Raw genomic sequence first — 16,275 nt, forward strand, 5'->3', positions numbered from 1 at the left:
CGCTAAAAACCCACTGAAAATATGTGGAATGGATACAGACGAGGAGAGCTTGTTTGCTTTGTCAGCAGTTTTGTGTGTCTTGTCAGTGATGACCGGTAAAGCAGAAAGCCGCCGCCTCTGAGCTCTGCAAAGGTTCGAGGGAGTTTTTCCTTCCCAGTCGCTGCTCACATGGATCTGTGGGGTTTCTCTCCCTTTAAAAAGAATCCAATCGCCTCCTCGCCTCGGGCCTCTTCCTCATCCTCACCACCACCAGTGTCCAGACTCCGGGAGGAAGACTAATCCTACCAACAGTGGGAATAAAGTCACAGTTCGAAATGTAGAACTAAATTATTAATTGTAATAAAGTTAAACTTCTTCCCACTCCTTTTTGGACGTGCTTTCTGAGTATATTTGTTCTTCTGTAATTATTCACTGTTTGTGTGGTGAAAGATCTTTGGTTATCTGGTGTGAACTGTGGACTTCATAGTGATATTCAGCATGTCTGAAATTACATTTTTTTAAAAAGAAGAAAAAAAAGAAATTCACAAAATGTCTCTGATCAGCTTAATTTATTTTTAAGCAAAGTAATGAATCCTTAATGATCAAGCTCTGATTGTTTTTAATTTTTCTTTTTTTTTAAGCTGATCACTGCAGGCGGGTCACAAACATAGTTAATACAATTTGAAGTTCTATTTCTCAAATAGTTGAGCATCATTTCTACTTTTGATATTTTTTTCTGTCAGATTAAAAGAGTTTACAATAATATTATATTCCTTTTCGAAGGTGCACCCTGATTACATTTTGCTCCAGTCACTTATTCAGCGTTTGGTTGGTGACATATCTGTGCTGTGCACTGTCGGTTTGCACATTTCAATTTGAGCATGTTTGAAATAAAAATGAAATTGAAGAATAAAATGAGAACTTAACCAGGAGCCGCCACTGGAACATTGTTCGTGTTTCTTAGTAAATAATGGCCGCGCGTTGGCGCGTGAACCTCACGTTTGTCACTGTAAGTGATTGAGGGGGAAAGCTGTTTTGTGTACTGTCTCTTTAAGCATCCTGCCGCAGACACGTCAGCCTCTCCTCCTCCTCCTCCTCCTCCCTCTGTTTCTCCATCTCTCACTCTGCAGAGGGAGCCCGCCACAGAACCACCGACTAGCCCGCACCTGAAGCCCTGACAGCACCGGGACCGGACCGGAACGGACCGGCACACAGGAGGGGAAGCAAACATGACGGAAAGCAGCAAGACGCACGTGATCCTGCTGTCGTGCGGCAGCTTCAACCCCATCACCAAGGGACACATCCATATGTTCGGTGAGCCGGGGGGGTGGGGTGGAGGTGGAGGTGGAGGTGTGGCCGGGGGGGGGGAGGTGAAGACCACCGGGATCCTTTATGAAACGTCCTCCGTGTGGCGGAGAAGAACCAGGCCGGAACCCGCTGGAAGGTTCCGCTGCGTCAGGCGCTGTCCAGCAGGGTGGTGCTGAAATGGGCGACGGCTCAACTCCACAACCAGAAAGAGGAGGCTGTGACCCGGACCCCCGTTGTCCCCGGACCCCAGGGCCGGGCCACCGCCTCCCGGAGACCCGCGGGCCTCCTGCTGCGCGTGGCGCATAGTCAAAACAGAATCCCGCGCGTGAAGGGAGGGACGGTCAGTGCCTTGCTCAGAGGCCTGTTTCTGCGTCACCAGCCGAGACCGCAGGCCTGCTGGCAGGAGGGCGTGTAAACACAAAGATCCGGGGAGCTCGTGAGATGTTGTCATCACGTCGTTACTTTAAACCTTTCGTTACCCAGCAGGTCAGCTTGACATGAAACATGTAAATATTCAGTCCATCCATAAAAACCGCAGCAATGTGGGGAAATATGGCAGAACAATTTCATAAACTACTCAGGTTAAGCTATTTTGACAAACAACAAGGTGCTTAAAGGTCCCATATTATACAGTTTGTCAACAGTTTTCTCATCGGTGTCCGAGGCCCTGTCCACATGACAACGCCTTCTCATGTTTTGAGAACAGGTTCCACACCTTAGCTGAAAACCATGATGTCATCGCCCCACCTCTCGACCCCGAGACCCTCTCCGCGGCCTCACTGCTGTTTGGTTTAATAATAATAAGGTGATATATCAGATTTGTTCATTTCTCTGGTTTTGTTTGCTCCATGTGTTCTTCCTTTTTTGGTGTATTTCTGTGGTCGCGTTACAGCACCACCTGTCGGCCTGGCATAGGTACTACATCGTTTTGGGTAGTATCCTTTTTGTTGTGTGGAAGCAGATGTTTCCCATGGGGACAGGGAAGTTTTTAAGGACAACAGGGAGCCAAAAAAGATGGTTTTGGCTCTTGTGGACAGAGACATTGGTCCAACAACATTTTATTCAAAGTGAATTTCCCCAAATTCAGCTTCGGTCCTGAATTCTGTCCAGTTTAAAAGTCCCTCTAGTGTCTCTCGTGAGAACAGGAAGTTTCTGTGTCTGTGTCTGTCCACGCTGACTCCAGGCCTGTCTCAGGAGAAGAGCTTTCCGGTGTTTCAGATTAAGTGGTTTCCCTGTTAACTGGTGACCCTTTACCATCCCTTGTTGCTGCTAATAACAGACATTAAAAACACAACAAAACTCCGAAGCCGTCCTGATGAACGGCGTTTAACAACATTTACAGTGAAGATTCCAAGTGTCGTAGCTTTTGCGAGTCTTATTTTAGTAGATGCTGTTCCGAGCAGCAACAAACCGCCGGTATAATACACTAATGTTAACGGTGGATTTATCGCAATGACTTGTATAAATACTGTCGTTCAACCAGTTTGAACCAGTTTGAACCAGTTTGAACCAGAATCTCACGCAGACGTCGAGGCTCGCCAGCCCCTGCTTTTCATATCATACTGAATTTATTCAGTATATCAGTCAGGCAACAACCCCCGGCTAGCTCAGTTGGTAGAGCATGAGACTCACAATCTCAAGGTAGAGGGTTCGTGTCCCACGCTGGGCGCCACCTTCCTGTGGGCTCACCACCTGCAGGAAGGTTCTTAATCGGAGCAATGTGATCTGGGTGACGGTGCTCAGACTGTCACCCCCGCGACCCGGAAACAGAGAAGAGGGAGAAGATGGATGGATGGATGGATATCAGTCAGGCAGAGCTCCAATACCATAGGGAGTGGTCAATTCCCCGAATGACATCATGAAGGGAAAATCACCGATTGGCCTCTTTGAGCATGCATTCACTAAAAAGTTGGGTAGATATATTCTAGTAGATCAGTTAATGCACCGTGTTGAAAATCCACAAAAAAGGTAGCAGACATAAACTCCCTCCTTCTTCTCCAATCTCTCATTCTTGTTTTTCTACAGCACAATTCTAAAAAGAGTAAATATGTCAACGTCTGACATTCACGTCCAATGAAGGCAAATATGGTTATTTTTTCTTTCACGGTTATTTTTCACCACGAAAATAATCAAATGAACATGAAATCTGGTGTCATGAGCACTTTGAAGCATTTGAACCTCAGAACTGGATTAACCCAGTCAGAAGAGTTTCAAAATTAAATCACTGTTTTGTGGAAGTTTTTGAAAACGCGGATCAAATGGTGACGAAATCCCGAACAGGAGCCGCGGGAAGAAAAACACGGCAAAACGATTATTTACTCAGAAAGTCAGTCCAGTGGAGCAACGGTCAGTCTGTGGCGAGGTGAAAACAAGATCCAGACGAACCGTCTCACTCGTTCACTCATTCACTCGTTCACTCGCAGCATGCTGTCACAGCTTTGACGTCACATTTCCTCCTCGTCGTCTTGGTTGAGGAACTTCGCAGCACGAGGCTCTGCCAGGAAGCCAAAACCAAAACTCTCCGTCAGGTCACATTTCCACTGGAGAGTCTCGCCGTTGCCGTGGAAACAGACTGTTTATTAGCTGGAGATGCAGGATGCGTGTCAGATAAAGTCTCGTTCTTTCTGTTTGTACGTTTCAAGGTGAATGAAATGACATTTTCCTTAAAATACCTTTTAAATGTATTAAAACAAAAAGCCTTTTTTCCAACTTTGAATGAACTTTTAATGTCCTTCATTTCTATCTGTGGGACCAGTAAGAACCAGGAAACCGTACAGTTGGTGATATTCATTGTTTGGATCATGAAGGAGAGCGAGTGAGCCGAACTGGGTCTTCACCTGAACGAACTACAAGAAAAGAATTAACATGGAGGCTGTTTGTTCTGTGCTGGAGGAGGAGGTGAACATGTGGGACCAATAAGCAGCATCCAGAGGAAATATGAGAACCTCCAATGACGCCATTCAAATAAGAGGAGAAAACATAAAGAAGAGAAAGTCAGTAAAAAGTTTTAAATTCGAAACGCCCATGTTTTATACTCATTTCATCAAGGTTTGGTGGAACGCCCCATTACTGCACCAAGTGAATCCTCACGTACAATGTAGAGCCCCCGACTGGCTGATCAGGCTTGTTCGTAGCCTGAAGGAGGAACGTGGAGAATCAGGAGGAACGACGCTGCAACACACTAAATCCAACTTTTGTTATGATCATTTCTAATCAACGGATTCCGTTAGTAAACATTGTTCGTCTTTACTCGTGTGACGAATTCACCGTCAAAGAAAAGAAGTCCAGCTATTCCGTGGCCGTAGCTTCCAGTCCTGCTGTGTCCGGCGGGTCCAGCAGGACCAAAGCCTGAACTTGGTATCGAGGTCATCAGGGACGTAGTGAGTGAACATGAACCACATTGTTCCTCGCCGCCCGGCATACGCCATGAAATCCAGACCGACATCCTGGGTTACTGAAATCATGTTGAACCTTAAATTGGGAGGCGGGTCATTAAAGTGAACTATTTGAAAGTTTCACTGAGTGAAGGCATATTAGTCTGTCTCCTGCTGTCTCTCACACGTTCTTGTGTTTGTTTGCAGAGAAAGCCAGAGAATATCTGCACAAGACGGGACGTTTCATTGTGATCGGAGGGATCATCTCACCAGTACACGACTCCTACGGAAAACCAGTGAGTAGAAACGTGAAGCGCGTCTGGATTATCGTCACAGTAACTTCACGGAACCGCCGGCCCATTTCAGCTTCAGCGAGAAGTTTTCTTTGTCGTCTCACGTTGAAGTGAATTCCTCTTCATTTAGTGTTTAAGATGTGCAGGTGTACCACAAGGCTCTGTATTTGATCCCCTGTTGTTTTTTCCTATGACGCTGTCGTTATCCTCCGTGGATTAAAAAAAAAAGCAAAGATCAATCTTTAATGTATCGTCTGTAATATCTTCACTAATCATGTATTATGGTTGTATATTAACTCCTGTTTGATGTGAGGATGCTGTTGAGTTATAATTCAGTTTAATACGTGAGCAACTTAAGACGTTTAGTTGAAAAGTCACTTTTCAACTAAATGTGAAACAGTGAAACTTCATAAACTTTATAAAAACACAAAATGCTCTTGAAACTGTTTAGTTTTCATTCTTATTGACGATAGTGAGTATAGAAATAAGTCACAACATGTCATTTACAATTCTTCTTTAATTAATACCTTGAAGTTCTTTTGACCTTGTGAAACTCCGGACGATGAAAATAGCACCTTTTTTTTTGCGTTTTTTTTTTTTCTTCTTTTCGTCTTTTCTTCTTTTTTTTTTTGTTGGAAAAAAAAAAAAATAAATAAAAAAATAAAATAGGACTTTTTAAAAGATGGAGTCCAAAGCAGCATGCCACGTGGTTGTAATGTTCTGGGTGACGTGAGAATGTCAGACATGTAGAACAACATAATCTGTGATCAGAGATGGAATCTCTCCGTCATGTTTGATGCCGTGAACACAGATCGCACACGGCAGCTCTTCTTCTCCTTCTTCTTCTTCTTTTTCCGTTGTTTTCCGCTCTGCTTCTTGAATTAATGAGGGTCTTGTCCTACTTTAGCTCTGCCTCTGTATGAACACACAGCATGAATAATAGATGCTACAGAAATCGGGTTTCAGCCTCAGAAGGAGCCGTCACTGTTTACCGTGCCCGCGGCCCGACGCTCAGCGGCCCGTTTCCATTGGCTCTGCAGATCCGTGTGTCTCCCTTTGTGTCCGCAGGGTCTGGTGTCCAGCAGACATCGCCTCACCATGTGCCAGCTGGCCGTCCAGTCCTCCGACTGGATCAGGTGAGATCACAGACGGGAGCGTTTTCGCTTTAAAGGCCCAAACAAATGTGCCAAACTCTCCCTTTGAAGGAGCGTCTTCTGCAGGCCTGCCACGTTTTCTCTGAGCTGCGCCTCCGGGAGAGGAGTTCCCCTTTTGTCTGATGTCTATAGTGGAGGTCCCAATTCAATTTAGATCTTTCTTCAATATGTGGTTTTACTGTTTTCTTTATCTTGTAGTGCAGCTATAGTGACATATGTTGGAGTTTGACAACTTCATTCTTATTTTATTAATTCAAATAGGAAGTAAATCAAGTAAAAATGCACCAGAATGTAAAGTTGGTCTTGTTCCTGGAAGTTTCATTGTTGAGGAGCTAAATGTAATTGTTAAAATCTGAGTTTCATGTCATATTGAGCCATTAAGGTTTTCTGGTCGTTCTTCCAGCGGTGTGCGCTGGCCGAGCAGGAGTGACAGTGACAGCCGAGGACGTCCACCTTTTAAAAACTGCTGTGTTGTTTGAGAAACAGGATTTCAAACATGTTTCTGATGCAGGGCCGTCAAGCTCACTTCAGGGGCCACATTCGTCCCGATATCGTCTTGAGTATCGCTAAAGTAGTGGCATAATAACGTTTGAAATTTCACTTCAAAGTTTTTCATTGTTTTGACGCTGAATGTAAGTTTTGAAAAAAGTGTTTTTGCAAAATATTTCACAATTAGTACCAAAATTTACTCAAATCTGATTTTATATCCAGTAAAAACGATACTTTCTGTTGCAAAACACAGTGAAACGTCCAAAAACCGGACATTAGCACCCAAGAAACTTGCAATGGCGCGTCTATTAGGAACTATACGGTAGTTCACCGCCTTTAAACCCTCCCTTTGTTTACATAAGGTGCTTTGAGCTCACTGGTTGTTTTGTTACCTGTGTTGATTGAAATGTCGGCACTCCACTGCCCCCTGGTGTTCAGAGAAGGTGCAGACGCTCCTCTCCATAACAAGAGAGGAGATTGATCAGGATCATCAGAATGAGAACGTTTTCCGAGCTGCGTCACAGAGAACGGAGGCTTTTTCTCGGACGCCTCGGCAGCGCCGCCGCGTTCACTGTCGAATAATGACGTCACATGCCTGCGTCGCTACGCGGCCGTTCACACTTTAACCGCACCGCAGAGTGCCGTACAGCGCAGTGGAAAGGAGGCTTCACTGGGTTAAAGCAGTTTTTATTTTGGGTGTGGGGTGCAGGGTGGACCCCTGGGAGTGTTACCAGGACACCTGGCAGCCCACCTGCAGCGTCCTGGAGCATCACCGCGACCTGATGAAGGTTCGTACCAACACATCTGGAAGGAAGGGAGAGAACACCTCCACCCGCATCAGAAGGAAAACTGTTGTTGATCTGAGACTGTTCTGTCCATCAGAGAGTCACCGGCTGCATCCTGTCCAACGTCAACACGCCGTCCACCACTCCTGTGATTGGTCAGCCCCAGAATCAGACCACGCCCATCTACCAGGACCACAACAACATGAACCACAAGCCCACGGCCAGTGAGTCCCGCTCTGCTGACGCGGCGCTGCTAACGCTGTGCTGCGAATGCTCAGGGGATTCATCTCTCTGTCTCTCTGTCTCTCTGTCTCTCTGTCTCTCTGTCTCTCTGTCTCCCTGTCTCTCTGTCTCTCTGTCTCTCTGTCTCTCTGTCTCTCTGTCTCCCTGTCTCTCTGTCGCAGTCAAGGTCTGGGGGAAGCTCAGCGAGAGTTTGGGCAAAATCTGCTGCGTGCGCCCGCACATCGAACGCTTCACCTTCGTTGGTCAGTTCACTTTAACTTCTACTGAAGGAGGACGGAATTATTTTACACATTTAGTGACTCGCTAATGTTCATAACATAACTAATCATCTGTATCTAAAAAGACAAATGTAATTTGATGTTGTCTTGCTGTGCTTTTTTGTTTTGAAGAGTTACTTAATAGTAAACTCGATTTTTGTAGTATCATAATATATCTCATCAAATATTGTCGCCTATTTCATTCTCAAAACAAGTAAGATATCTAAATCAACAAAACTTAAAAAAAAAGGTATTTGTTTGATTATTAGAAAGTCAAAACATAAATTATTGTAATTTCATAGATTCACAAAAAGTCCCTCTGACCTCAGAATTATTTGATCTTGAATTCAGTGACTGTTATTAAACTGTTATCAATTCCTTATTCTTTTAATTCAGTGCTTTTCAACCTTTTTTGGAGCAACGGTACATTTCTTACAATCTAAATATCCCGTGGCCCATTACCAATCTAAAGAGTAACAAAATGATCTATTGTGGCTTCAAACAGCACATTTATTGACAATATTTACAGTTTTAATGTCAAACAGTCAGAAAACTCGACTGCTGCTTCATCTGAGGTGACCAACATGTTCATCCGTGTGGTTTCTGGAGTCACGTTGACCGGGCCACTTGTGTCGTTTGAGTTTTAATCTGGAGTCTAAAGAAACGGTTCCATCGCTCTGCTTTGTGTGTCTTGTCAGATGAAAATGCCAACTTGGGGACTGCGATGCGGTACGAGGAGATCGGTGAGTCCTCGGTCGGGTGTCTGCGCCGTGTCTCCCCCGGCTTCCCCTCCTGCCGTGTCTGAACTCCTCCCAGTTTGCTTGGATCCGGTAAACGAGACGTTTACGGGGCGTTTACGTGTCTCTCTCCTCCTGCCTGTTTGTCGTCTGTAGAGTTGCGCATCTTGCTCCTGTGTGGCAGTGACCTCCTGGAGTCCTTCTGCATCCCTGGCCTGTGGAAGGACAGTGATGTAAGCCCAACCCACTCACATGTAGCCCCGCCCTTCCCCTCTCTACATGTAGCCCCGCCCCCCCAGGGCGCTTTCCCTCTATCGTGATGATCGTTGGGTCATTTCGATGTTGTTGGCAAAGGAAACGCCTGCTGAATTATTCGTTACCAGTCCCGATGTCAAAGTTTGAATGGTACGTAGGTGAAAGAGTGAAATCCTCCAGATTAAAGGCTAAAAACTTCTGTAAAAGGTGAGAATTCTCTTATAATCCCAAGAAACTGTCCGATACATTGGTAAAGTGTTGGCAGATCTGTTTTTCTTTTTTTTAAGTTCATAACTTACTCTGGTAGTGAAAATTAATATAACACATGTAATTATGTAAAATACATGAAATGAAAGACTTATTATCAAGGCTGCACAGTACAGCCTAAATCTATCAGTATCAACACGTGCAGCATAAATACTGAAAAGACTGAATGACCTGCGATAATTATGATTTCTATACACTGTGCACCTCGTTTTTGACCAAACAGACGGAGCCTTACAAGCTCAGTGGAGGTGAGGAGCAAGAAAAAAGTGATTTATATCAATATCACATGTTTGTCTCATGTCGTTCAGCCTTTATTATTACTTCCCTTTCTCTGGATTTCTGGATTTCCTGATGTGATTCAGTTGGCAGTACCAGGTACCAGGTCACACTTCTGATTTATTCAGACTTTTAAAAAAAAACGTCTGGCTAATGTGTTTTGTTTTCACTGCACTCAGTTTTAATGAATTAAGGAGCTTCTTGTGCAGGTTGACTCTCATATCTCGTCTCATTTGGACTGATGAGAAGCAACCGCAACAGTTCAAATGAGCCAAGGCCATTTGAAGCGATAAGACGTGAAGTGAATGACTCCTGAGTTCACGGTTTGAGTTTTGCAAAGTCTCCAGCCTTATTTTGAAAAAAGAAAACGTTACGGTGAATCTTCCTTTGTCAACAACCTCATGGAATTAGTTTCTTATTATTAGTATTCTAATGTGTGGAAAAGCTGCTCGTTAGATGACTGGTTCGACTCCCCCGCCCTTCATGTGGGTTTTAATTTCAGAATAAAACTCCATCAAAAAGGACGTTTCAAATGAAAATGCATCATTTTTGCCCGTTCGTTTCAGAGGAGTGTTGCATTCATACGGCAATGTTTTAAAAATGATGTCCGTTTCCATGACAATGGCCGAAACGCTGCAAATGATGTGCTTTTCATGTCCACTAGTAGGTGCTGTTGTTGGTTTTTTCCTAATGAAACCACGCAAACATGCACACAGTGTTTCAAGTCAAATTGTGCTTTTAAAGTAGTTCCTCCTCAGCCTCACTCGACTCACTATTGACGCTTTTCCACGACGTGTTCGTCGCCACCACCAGGTACTGTTGTGGTTCCCGCTAAACCGAAGTTCCAAGCGAGCTGAGGCGATCAGACAATGTGACGTTGGCAGACGGCAGGCCGCTGATCATGGCGCATCATGACATAGATCATGACATAGATGAGTCAGAAGGCGGCCATTTTTTAAACCCAATCACAACAAAAACACTCACAAACAGAATTAGACACACAGAAATCAACCCCGTGGAGCAGCGACCATGTGCAGGCGTTTCTTTGCCTGGTGGCGACCGGAGAATTCAGGAGCTCGACTGAGCAACCCGCTACGAGTATCAGGAGATCTCCGAGCCACGGTGTCCTGGATTAACCGATGACCAGCTTTCTCGTGTGTCTCCTTTTCACAGCAGATGTTAAAAACCCGACCAAACCTGCAGCGGTCCTGGAGAATGCCGTTTAACCGCATTTCAATTAAAGTTTAAAGTATCACACCGGTTATCTTATTTTAACATCAGCTGCTGCTAACGGCTGGTGGCGGAAGTCACCAGTTAACAGGGGCACCACTGAAACCGAAACACCGGATAGTGAAGCATCATATCGAGGGTGATTACTTTTACACGACGGGGAAAAGCTCCGATGACTCCGCCCACGCCGTGGTCGTACTATTGTAATGGAAGAACGACGGTGGCTGTGTCGAGTAGAGGCAAGGCGAGTAAGGCCGGGTAGGAACTAGAGGAAAAGCGGCGAAAGCGTCATTGGAAAGTTGCACCTTGCGATCCGTTTTCAGAAACGTTATGCATTTTCAGTGGCTCCGAGCACCGTTGTCGTGTAAACAGACACCCGAAACACAACAAGAGTTTTGCGATTTCACTTGTCGTATGACGAGGCTCTCGTTGTGTCTGAACGACGGCTCACACATCCACACGCTGAACCTGCATGGAAAAACAGGAATAACAGGACAAAAGACTTACTGAGCGTCTCTGAAGATTTAGTGACGTTCCATTACTCTCCACTGTATGAAAACATGATAACCTGGAAAGCTCATCTTGTTTCCATTGATTGCAGAGGAAAAGCTTAATAATGTTTAGAATTCAAACGATTGAGATTAAACAAATGGCTTCGATTGTGGGGAAAAAGTTCCCGTCATTCGGAGGCGAACGACCCTCGAGCTCCGGGAACAGGGCCGCGATGCCGACGCTGGTATTCTCATGATTTCAGATGGAGGTGATCGTGGGTGACTTCGGGATCGTGGTGGTGCCGCGCGACGGCGCCGACACCGAGAGGATCATGAACCACTCCTCCATCCTGCGCAAGTTCAAGGTCAGTGGCCGCCACGTCCTCCCGCACGCCGCCGGGCCAAAGCGGCGGTGGCTTGATGAGTGTGTGTCTTTCAGGATAACATCACCGTGGTGACGGACGCAAACAACCACCCCATGTCCATCGTCAGCTCCACCAAGAGCAGGTGGGATTCACACGCTGACCTCCTTCACTGAATCAGTTTGTGTCTGAGTTCACCGCCACAACGATGATGTTCTTCTCAGCAGGATAAAAATCCAGCAAAGCTCTTTACCCCAAAAGGCTTTTTTTCTTTCTCCTATTTCAACTTTGAGAAGAAAAAAAGTTGAGTTTAAAGCTTTAAAGCTACGAGTTATTTTAATAGAACACGTGTTTTCAGAACTAAATGCATTTGACTGGAGATTGATTAGTATTTTAATCCTTAACTCGGTGTTGTGTCCGGCCTTAAAGTTCAACTCAAACAGTGAATAAGATATCGTTTTGATCTTTTAGGAGAAATTACTTCAATTCTTTCATTCAATGTGGCGATTTGTTAGAAGTCAGAATCAAACCTACAAGCTTGAACGTCTGTCCTCTACGACTCTCCGGCCCCGTCATGGGTAGTGAATAGAATAGAATAGAATAGAATAGAATAGAATAGAATAGAAGGACTTGATTACTCTGAGAGAGAAATTCTTTGAATAGAGAAAAAAACGATGCACATAAACATAAAGCTACTTTCACATAATTTACTTATTTCTACTTGTTTATTTTTGCCAGTGACTCATCTCAAGTATTTATCAGTGAAGGAACTGGTCCACTGATAGTTTGAGTTTCTGAAATAAGCAGGTTTCTCAGGTTTTCTGGCCTCTGATTGGAATCTGTTCAACACGAGTGATTCTACCAGGGTTTTAAAACTCCAGTCAACGAGGCTTCAGCAGTCGCAGTCGATTGGATCAGGGTAGATTCAACCGTTTTGTACTGAAGTGTGAGAGACATTCCTCTGTTGATCAGGTTAAAGTGAGTTAAAGGGCCCTTATTATGCAAAATTGACTTTCTAATGGTTTTCTAACTAACATGTGTCACCACAGCCTGTCTGAAGCCTCAGATGGGAAGAAAGTCTGTCCTCTCCCTCACTTGCTCAACTTTTGACTGAATGTTTGCTCATACAGGCGATTCAGAAGTTTTCCCTTTATGATGTCATGCAGGGAAATAAGCACTCCCTTTGATAGTGATACTCACTTTGAGCATCACACAGGGAGACAAAAACGTACAATTTGATAAACTAAATAAATTCAGTATGATATGAAAAACCGTAACAGTTAGCAGGAGCTAGCATTAGCTATGTGGTAGTAACTATAACAACACAAATGACCAAACAAAGTAACTTATTAAGACACAATATTTTTAACTCATTCTCTTCAGGAGCCTTCTTCTCCTTCTGGGTCACATTCTGGTTCAAACTGGTTGAACGACGGCGTTTATATGGGTCATAGCGATAAATCCACCGTAAACATTAGCACATTGTTCCGCGAGCAAAAGCCTAGTCTTCTGCTGCGTAAAACCGGCCCAATCTGGCAACACTGACCTCCTCCCTGGAGTGGGCGTGGACAGACACAGACCCAGAAACATCCTGTTCTCCATAGAGCCACTAGAGGGACTTTTAGACGGGAGGAAATTCAGGACCCAGACCGGATTTGTAGAATTGCACTTTGAACACAATGTTGGACAAATGAAACCGATGAGGAACGGTAGACAAGCTGTTTAATATGGGACCTTTAAGTTGTGTACAATGTGGCCTGACCTTTGACCCCTGGCTCTCAGACTGGCCCTGCAGCACGGCGACGGCCACGTCATGGACTACCTGTCCCAGCCCGTCATCGACTACATCCTGCAGAGTCAGCTCTACATCAACGCCTCGGGATAAAGAGCGCCGCCCGCCCGCATGATAACAGGGTGGGTGGGGGAGGAGGGGAGGGAGGGGGCGGAGCCTCTGATCATCTATACGAATATATCGCTCCACCCTCCCTCAAACTAAAACTTCCTTGTCTGTCTGTGTCCAACATATACTCTTCTTCGAGCTGTTCCCTTTCCAACAGGAGCCTCCTTCTGTCTGTGTCATGTGACTGTTCCATCGGGGAGGGAGGGCAGGAGCAGAGCGAGGGGGGGTTTGGGGGGGGTGGGGGTCGTCCCTCAGAGCTGCTCTTTTCTGGTTCAGTACTAAACTTTGGGGATGCATGAGACACAGCCGAGCATGCTCAGTGCAAAGACAAGGAAAAGCAGCTCTTCCTCAGTTTGTTCTTCAGCCGAGGTTCAGGATCAGGTTTGGAGTTCGTTTCTAAATCCACCGCCACCTCGTGTAACTTCATGAAACACATTCTGAAAAGGTTCCACCTGTTGGTGTCGGCGTTTGATTGGTTTCCGATCTGAAACCTGGTCTGAGACGCCAGACGAATCCCAGACGTCACATGAGTCGATTCCTTTCTACTCATCCTCTCGTCTTGCATAATATTTCCTTTAATTAAAAAAGTCTTGAACCCCTCCCCCCCATCGATATCAGTGATGATGCTGTGTCAGCATTTCTTTTACGACTATTTGGCTCATCGATGGAAATCTTCCTTACGTGCTGGAGAATTCTCACAGCGTTTGCGAGTGTTTTGTAAAACAAGCAGCTACAGTTTGTAATCGGTTCTTAAAGTGACGTGCAAGAGACGAACTCCAGCTTCACCAGGAGTTCAACGTGCCAAATCGTTTAGTCTGCATATTTCATTGAGGGTGAGATTGTGACAAAATATGAGTCGGTGAAGACGAGACCAGATTTTAGACCTGAGACGTCCAACAGACTGAAACCAGGAAGTTGTCCAGTTCTCCAGGAATCCTAAACCAAAGTGGACGACGGCGTTTTGTGACAAGAGCTGAACGTCTTCAGGACTGGAATCTTTCTAGAGATTCCCTATTAAAACCTCCAGGAGACCAAATCCCCAGAGGTCAGGCCGAGGGGATTCTGAAGGTATTTTAATAAGAGCCTTGAGCTAAGAGGTCCGAGTCGTGGTACAACGTCGATCTGAGGACGTCCAGGAGTCGCGTGAATCTTCACAGTTCAGCTTTTTAAGGGTGAAATAAACAACGTGTGCAGGATCAAGCAGGGAAAATCACACAACTTCCTCTCTGATGAGAGAATGAAGAAGTCAAAACAGCCGGCCCGACCTCAGGCTCCAGAACAAACTGAAACATCCTCGTCTTCTTTGGAAACCCCACCCCCCCCACCCCATCACCAATCACCACCCCCCCCACCCCACCCCGCCTAGTGTAAATCTAACACTAAGTATCCTGCTTCCTGTACTTGTTACTCGAGTAGACGCGTTAGGATCTGATGGACTAAAGCTCCCCCTCGACCCAACGGGAGGTCGCCATGGCAACAACACTGATGCTTCAGGCTTGAGAGACCAAAGAAGGGTTTACACTTTCAGGTCAAGGAAAGGATGGTGATGAAGGTGATGACGGTGATGATGACACCTTTTGTATTGTAAAGACCAACCTCAGCAGCAGCAGCGGCATTGTTGACATTGTTGTTGTTGTTGTTGTTGTTGTTGTTGTGACGTTTTGGGTTGTTTTTCTTTCCTCTTAGTTGGCTCCTGTCCTTAGACTGCATGCTTAGACTGTTTAGTTCTGGCATGAATGTTTATCACTCAGTAGATTATTCTGATCTGTTGTGTACATGTTTGACGACCCAAAAAAAGAAAATAAGAAAAATGAAAACACAAAAAAACCAAACATATACAGCTATAAATAATTTGTCCATTTTCTATTCACTCTGTAAATGACATGTTTCCATGTAAGTTACTGTGTGTGTGTGTGTGTGTGTGTGTGTGTTTGTGTGTGTGCGTGTGCGTGTGTGTGCGTGTGTGTGTGTGTGTTAGAGAAGGAACGTAATTAAAGGTAATTTTTCACTTTTCCTTGTCACATGTAGCTGATGATGAAACCTGACTTCCTTTGATTGTAAACCCTGCGTGCGTGCGTGCGTGCGTGCGTGCGTGCGTGCGTGCGTGCGTGCGTGCGTGCGTGCGTGCGTGCGTGCGTGCGTGCGTGCGTGCGTGCGTGCGTGCGTGCGTGCTTCTCAGGATTTATCAGCACAACGGTGTGTTTTCCAGAGCAGGACTGTAAAGTTACGGAGAGCGAAGCAACACAGGATCTGGAAGGAGGAATGTAAACTGTATAGACGACATGAAGACTGACACCAAACTGAATCTGACCATCTCACGAGCTGTTCTATGAAATTAATTTTCAACAACATGTTTTGTGGACTTTTGATTGCGAACTGTGACTCATTCACACTCACCCCTGCTGGCAAAATAAAATATTTCATTGAAGTATTTCATCTTCTCTGGTGGTCATGGTGTGAGGTTTGTTTTAGCTGTGGAATCAAACCGAGCAGAGCTTCCCCCGGTCAACAGGAGTTTACTGAAATAACTGCTGGTCACATAGTCAACAGCTTCAGGTGAATCTAAATCAAACATGTTTAATGTGTGTGATGAACTGAAGCGTTCATCATGAATTCATGTTTAATTTAAAAACACGGAAAAGACAGAAAGGTGTATTATTTTTATTTTTTTTTATCTCTTCGAGCAAATACAGTTTGTGCTTCATAGTGGAACAAAAACACCCCAGGATTCTCAGGTTTTTAGATTTTGACCAGGTGCAACTTGTATGAGCGAAAGAGACGTTTTCATGATTTTCCACAAAATATAATTTGTTTGGAGCCACAAAACATGTTCTTGGTCTGAAATAAAGAGAAATCATCCCCAAAAGTGTCACAA

General features: G+C 44.9%; 1 protein-coding gene across 1 annotated transcript; it reads left to right on the forward strand.

Moving 5' to 3' along the window:
- Positions 1–1,100: 1,100 nt before the first annotated feature.
- On the forward strand, positions 1,101–15,841 carry nmnat2 (nicotinamide nucleotide adenylyltransferase 2). Its single transcript, XM_080459501.1, has 11 exons — positions 1,101–1,293; positions 4,869–4,957; positions 6,023–6,090; positions 7,307–7,385; positions 7,480–7,606; positions 7,787–7,867; positions 8,581–8,625; positions 8,776–8,852; positions 11,402–11,503; positions 11,578–11,645; positions 13,283–15,841. Exons 1-11 carry the CDS (start codon positions 1,209–1,211, stop codon positions 13,383–13,385), a joined length of 924 nt encoding a protein of 307 aa, XP_080315627.1. The 5' UTR covers positions 1,101–1,208; the 3' UTR covers positions 13,386–15,841.
- The last annotated feature ends 434 nt before the right edge of the window (positions 15,842–16,275 follow it).

The sequence above is a fragment of the Lipophrys pholis genome, assembly GCF_963383615.2.
Source record: "Lipophrys pholis genome assembly, chromosome: 1".
NCBI classification, from domain to species: domain Eukaryota; kingdom Metazoa; phylum Chordata; class Actinopteri; order Blenniiformes; family Blenniidae; genus Lipophrys; species Lipophrys pholis.